The 6,606-nt window shown below is 49.1% G+C and overlaps 1 protein-coding gene across 2 annotated transcripts; it reads right to left on the minus strand.

The window, feature by feature from the left end:
- Positions 1–2,088: 2,088 nt before the first annotated feature.
- LOC124663692 lies at positions 2,089–4,812 on the minus strand. Of its 2 annotated transcripts, none has more exons than XM_047201367.1 (4): positions 4,702–4,812; positions 3,570–4,429; positions 3,321–3,467; positions 2,089–2,688 (listed from the first exon to the last, which is right to left on the minus strand). In XM_047201367.1, the coding sequence occupies exons 2-4, from the start codon at positions 4,371–4,373 to the stop codon at positions 2,353–2,355; spliced, it is 1,287 nt and encodes a 428-aa protein (XP_047057323.1). In that variant the 5' UTR covers positions 4,374–4,429; positions 4,702–4,812; the 3' UTR covers positions 2,089–2,352. The 2 variants fall into 2 exon arrangements, with proteins under 2 accessions (XP_047057323.1, XP_047057322.1); XM_047201366.1 differs by lacking the exon at positions 4,702–4,812 and adding an exon at positions 4,545–4,681 and having other exon boundaries at positions 3,570–4,448.
- Positions 4,813–6,606: the final 1,794 nt, after the last annotated feature.

Here is a 6,606-nt window from a genome sequence, read left to right on the forward strand (position 1 = left end):
GAAACAACAACCAAACGCTAAGAAATACAAGAACACTATGAACGGATACAGGAAGAGAGAACCATGAGGTCCAACACCATCTTCAACCTCCCGCCAAGGACCAGCAACCCCACCAGCGCGCACGCCCGTGAAGAAAACGTCGATGACGAACCCTGGAAGCGGAGGAACTCCTCGCCAGAAGGCTTTGACGAGCCGCAATAGCCACCAATTCCGGAGAAGAGGTTCTGCTACGCACTGAAAGAACATCGGCCGGCGACACACGCCAAGCTCAAACCACTTCCGATCTGGTCCAGAGCAACCAGATCCCACCACCACATGCCTCAACACAACCTCGGCAGCAACTCTCCCCTGAAGATCCGCAGGAACAGAGATCCTATACAGGCGGCAGCAACCACCGACGACAGATGCCGGAATCACACCGCACCACCCCCAGACCCTAAACGACGGGGCCAGAGCCCACCCCGCATCGATGAAGGAAGGGACGAGGGACAAAAGCTCCAGGAGCCGGTCATCGTCTCCGCCACGGTGAGCCGACCAAGAGCACCTAACCTCCACAGCCTCGCCGGCGTCGCCGCCGGAACGGGAAAAGGAGGGGGAGAATGCAAGAATACTTGATTGATTAAGTGTGTGAAAGAATGCAAGGATGGAAAGAGAAGTTGCTCTCTGGGGGTGGCAAATAGGTGATTCTGAAGGCCGTGGTTCAGTCTTTATCCGTGTTTGCAATGTTTGTATGCATTATCCAGAAATCAATTTGCAAAGGGATTACAGATGCGATAGCGCAATATTAGTGATGAGATGGCGTCAACAACAAGAAGATGCATTGGTTTGCCTGCAGGGGCGGAGCTAGCTATATGGCGAGGTTTGGCAGCCGCCATACCTAAATTTTGACGCTAATACTATGTACATATATGCAGATATGCTTCAGGTTTGTCTTCTGCTGAGTACTGACTTCCATCGATGGGAATCAGCGCATCGGCTGTTTGGCGAGCCGGAAAAGATCGAACCGGTAAGTAGTTTCCCCCGTGTTGGGCCTGGGGATCAGTTGGGCCTGATCGGTAGATCACTTGGGCTGTGCCTGTACGCTCATTGGAATCAAGAGTCAGAAACCGATCGACACACGATGGCACAACACTCTCTCAAAAAAAAAAAACACGATGGCACAACACCGAAAACCGAAACACGATCCTGCCGCCGACTCACAAACCGATGGCGATTGTGCGGAGCGGAAGCAATCAAAACCGCGGCCGTCGGCCAACGAGACGAGGCCGTGACCGGCGACTGGGCGAAGAAGGATATGGCGCGGAAGAAAAACACCAAATACGTAATGCAGTATTTGATTCGGATCTAAATTTGGACTTCGAATTCTGAAACCAATCTGACTGAAATAAGCTCCAGTACAAAATCTGCTATAGTGCTCTCAATGATTAGTTGATTGATTTTACCCTGGCTGTCTCCCGTGATTTTCTTATACATATATAAAAAGCCTTTTTGGCAAAGTATGTGACGCTAGCAGCTCAAACCTAGCTCCTCATCCTAAGGCAGAGAGTGAAGAGGAAAAACATGTTCATGATCTGATAGTTGGTCAAGGGAAAGAGGATCTCAATGAAGAGTGAAACTCAGATAACATTTAGTGAGGTATTTTCAGTACAACAATTTATTTTAACATTGCGAAATTATATTCTACATGGTGAACAAAGTAATATTTTATCTAGTGGAGTCTTGCATTTTCTCATTTATCGACTCCGCCACACCTAAAATATTTTCCTGCCTCCGCCACTGTTTGCCTGGTGTAATCTTTGTATACTGAAGAAAGATGGAGGGTTGTGTTTTAGGGGCCCACATTGCTTTAACCTTGCTATGCTTTCAAAGCAAATTTGGAGATTACTCACGGATACCGAATCTTTATGTGCAGAGTCCTTTGTGCAAAATACTATCTTGATGGGAAAATTCTGAATGCAAAGAATAAAAATGGATCATCTTTTACTTGGCAGAGCATTGTGGCTGGTTTACTCTCATGGTCAGCTAACGTGTCACGGCTTGAAACATGCAATTACTCCTTTCCGACTTCAGCTTTACAGAGACTGAATGTGGTGCATCTCCAATGGAATAACTAAGATTACAATTTCTGGTGCATCTCCAACGGAGTGATTACATCACAATTTCTCCGCTATTACAAAATAGTAACAATTCACGTGCCCAGCGGTTGGGCCTAATGCACAACAGCAAGCCTTTGAACACATCTCTCCTGTCCAGCAGCAGACGACTTGTGAGCAGTCCTATCATGAGATTATTATTCTTTCAATGTATCCATCAAACAATTATTAGCTCTGGCTTATTTCTAGACTATCTCCGTCATCTGATTATTATCTCAGCATATGAGGAGAATCCATATGTGAGTTGCTCTTTTACCCGAAGCATGCTAGATTCATCCAGGGGAAACCCTAAAGACTCGGGGTTTATGTCTTTGCACTCCTTGCATGGGTCTTTATCACGTAATTCGATCCTCTTCAAGGCCACACATCGTTCCATGACAAGCCTTATGTAGTTCATGACTTCATCTTCCTCCGAAAAACCTTTCATGAACAAGAGCTTCAAGTTCAAGTGCTTGAAATTGGGTGTCTCCCACAGTAAGTTGGCCTTCTTGGCGATGTCCTCAGACTTATTGGGTGGACATGAGTGCCGAGATAACTGCATGGACCCAAAAACAAAAGAAACAACACATACTACATTAAAAACCGCTACCTCAATATTAGTATCAAGATGCAGTATAGTGGCAGGGTGGTACCTTGTAAGTAAATGTATGCTTACTATTTTAAAATCGGCATCGAGCTTGATCTTGGTACTTAGGGTTAGGCACTTAGGCTCATGTGGTTTTTAGAAGAATTTGCATAAAGCTCTTTCAAACATGAATGATGTTTGTATGATACCTATGTCGTTACTGATCCGTAGGAATTTGGAAGAGTTCTATCATTCTCTTGCATGGACATTTTCTGTGCAAAATTCATGTTGAGCATCCCACCAACGTTTAAAAAAATCTCTATTTTGCATTTTTTTTGTATTGCAACAGTCATTTATATCTGGTTTCACATTCCCCACATCCCAATGCAGCGTATAGTGCTTTTTGTTAAGGGTGTACGTAGTTTTCGAATTAACGCGCAAATCCTGTTCTCATGTTTATTATTTCGTGACAGAATAGCTTAGATCAGTGGTTGAAAACTACCTTACATAACATGTTTGGTATATTGGTAGTGCTGGAAATTGTACACATGTAAATTTTATACCAAGGCTAAAGGGTTAAAGAAGTCAACTAACAGACTTACATAGAAGTTTTTCAGCAAAGGTGCAGCTTGAAGGATAAAGAGAGTCCAATTCAAGTAACACTCGACAAAGACATTGTGAATATAAACGTCTCTAAGGTTGCTGAACATAGGGGTGAGCACATTAGGAACTTCCGGTTGAATCCAAATCTGCACCAAAACAGATAAATTTTAGAGCTTGAGACGTGAAGCAATGTGTATATATACACTAGACAAGGTATAGATGTAGAGGGAACCGTAGCAGAAACGTACCATTTGACAGCAAAAGTCCAGACACAGAGTTGACAAACTTCCTGTAGTAGATAAACAATTGCTCAATGCGAATGGTTTCTGCCTAGAGAGGGCGGCAGAGACGAGGCTCACTTCCTGAAGTTGGGGGACGAAGCCACAACACAGAGGAGTGGTTTCACTGGACCAAGTTTCACAGAGCACTTGCCTCAGCTTAGGAACACACGCTAGCTCGATCCTTACGCATTCGAAGTAAACAAATTCAAGTGTCTGGAGCTCCGAGCCCGGGGCATCTATCTTAAGAACAGATTCCCGGCCCACTTTGCAGCATCTCAAGTGAAGGAACTGAAGCTTATCGCAAGCACTGAGGAGATTGGGGACATCTGAGTCCCCAAACGCAAGGTTCTGCAGACTCAGTCTCGTGAGCCATCGGAAGGCGACAGGGCAAGCATGGAAGAAGGACATGAACCGCTGACCAAACGAGACTAACCAGGCATCACTTGGTCTCGCAAGATGCGGGAATATAACAAACTCGAGGCATTCAGTGTCGCCGTTCTGCACGACATCCTCCACAGCTTGACCAATGGAGCACAGGAAAGTTTTTGTGAGGTAGAAGGTGAGGCTCAGGCTCTTGATGGCACGGCTGCCGCATTCTTCGCACGTCGACAGCAATCTCCTCGTCGCTTCCGTGTATGCCTCCATTATCTGACCCAACGTGACGCGGCTGGCGCCACGCACGTCGGCTATGCCCATGGCCAGACGAGAGAGCCGGTGAGGGAGGTGTCTCCATCGTGTGGAGAGCACGCCGGTCTGAATCGCAATGCGCATCTCGAGGCGTTCGAGGATCTGGAGAAGGATGTCGTCAGGGAGCGCGCTGATTCTATCTTCATTGTCGTTTTGGCTCTGCATGTTCGAGGATCTGGAGAAGTAAGTTTGCTTACCACAAGAACAAGAACGTAAGAAAGGGACTAGAAGGGGGAAGGGGAGCAGTTAGCTTACCATGATTTGATTGATCCGCGGCAGATCGATTAACTGACACTGATCAACCGACAATGTGAGACTAACAGGGCGGACGGCCTAGCTTTCTTGTGTTGTCGACGCTCCGATGCAGCTTATTGTGATGGCCGGCCTTGCAGCTGCTAGCTTATATATGTATATAGCTACTTGTTATCGAGACAGACAGACGGACCGCCGGCGGAGTAGTCGCTAGACTACTTACTTATACAGACAGACGGCCGGTGTTGCAGAGCTGCTATGCTAGCTAGTAGTAAGGAAACCTCCTGATCCTGGTATTGTAAAGATCAACACTGATGCAGGGTACAACAAGGATGAAAATAATGGCGTCACTGGCATTGTGGTGCGGAACCACGAAGGTGTGCTACTAAGAGCTCAAGGCATATGGCATGATCATGCCTGGAGCGCTACAGCTCTCGAAGCAGAGGCTGTTCGAGAGGGGGTTCGCTTGGCTATCGATATGGGACTACATAAGCTAGTCGTCGAGACGGATGCTCAAGAGGTGATTAATCTCTATAACCAATCTGATACTAGTAGATCTATAATTACTAGTGTTTGTCAGGAAATTAGGGAGCTTAGCGGGTTTCTTACTAGTTTTGAGTTGATTTATGTAAACAGGGCTGCGAATGAAGCAGCCCATGCTTGTGCTCACAGAGCTAGTTCAGATAGGAGACGGTGTGTGTGGGTTAACTACACTCCTGTCTTCCTCACTAGTATTCTTGCTAAAGACTGTAATACCGCTGATTGATTAATAAAGCTCCCGATTCGAAAAAAAAAAAGGCAAGTCCTACTTTATTAAGGGAGAAAACACAAGACAAATACGGGGCCGAGTCGGAGTGGAGGAAACCATCAACAATCCTCCCCCGCCACGGATACCAACTGGAGTATTTATTTTTGGTGCGAAAAAAACCCAGTACCATGAATTTCTGGAGGGGAGTGAAGTTGAGCAGAGGAAATCATGGATCACAGAATGCCCGTACCTTGGATTGAAACCAATGGCAAAAATTGCGGGGACTGCAGGGGAGGGAGGTTGAACGGGGCTGGCGATGGCGGCGGCGCGATCGAGAGCTGATTTGGCGCCGGGGTAACGGAGAGAGGTGGGGCGGGCGTGCCGGCGGCCGGCAGCTCTAGCTAGGGCCGCATCGGGAGAGGAAAAAGGAGTAGCCGGTATGGTATTGCCAGCGATGGAAGAAAGAAGTACTCCGAGAGCATCCCAATTTCTGTGGAACGAGATCCTCTGACGTACTTTATAAAACTGCAGAGCGACATAGATGGTTGTAGTCCGTCCGCTGAGCATCCAACGGCAAGGCGAGTAGACGACGACGCACACGATGCCGGAGCAGAGCAAGAGGCGGCGGCAGCGGACGGCGGCGGCCACGCTGCTTCTCGCGTCCGCGGCGCTTGCCATGGAGCGCGCCGGCATGGCTCCGCTCCCATCAGCGTATAGGGAGACCGGCGCCACGCTGCAGGCCTCCCCATCGCGCTCGGCTCCAGCCCGCTCTCCCGTTCCGTCGTGCAGGCCGCATGCTACCCGCTCGCCGCCTACCTGGCCGCGCACCACGACCGCCTCACAGTCATCGCCCTCGGCGCCTTCCTCTGGTCGGCGCTGTCCTTGGCGGCCATGTGGCTGGAGCTCGTCGGGTTCTCCCAGGGCGAGACGCGGCGCTGATCACCCTGTTCGAGGTCGCCACCTCGCTGGGCGGCCTCTTCGCGACAATATGGTGGACGTGCTCGCCGGGAGGCTTAGGCTCGGCGCTCGCCCTCTGCGCCGTCCTACTGCTCGCGCTCCCAAACAACCCGGCAAGCTTCGCCAAGCACGGCGCCGCCCTGTTTCTTTCTTCATGGGGTTCATGGCCAAACACCTCGGCCACCAACAGGTTGTAAAGACACAACGCAAGCCAGCCTTGTCCACTTAAGTAAATCGGCAGCAGATGGAGGGCGTCGGTAGCATGCGGAACGGCGCCGGCGGCGGCAAGTGCGGACGAGGTCGGCAACCTGGACGAAGCCACTCCTCCTCCGCTTAGAGAAAGCAGCCAACATGGGGCAG

The sequence above is a fragment of the Lolium rigidum genome, chromosome 6 (assembly GCF_022539505.1).
Source record: "Lolium rigidum isolate FL_2022 chromosome 6, APGP_CSIRO_Lrig_0.1, whole genome shotgun sequence".
Taxonomy (NCBI): domain Eukaryota; kingdom Viridiplantae; phylum Streptophyta; class Magnoliopsida; order Poales; family Poaceae; genus Lolium; species Lolium rigidum.

Bases quoted from the DNA above. Each gene is read 5' to 3' on its own strand.
- LOC124663692 (XM_047201366.1), bottom strand. The intron at 3,468-3,569 runs GTACGTTTCTGC...GTTTTGGTGCAG, and splicing joins TGGACTTTTGCTGTCAAATG to ATTTGGATTCAACCGGAAGT. The intron at 2,689-3,320 runs GTAAGTCTGTTA...GGGTCCATGCAG, and splicing joins CTTTGCTGAAAAACTTCTAT to TTATCTCGGCACTCATGTCC.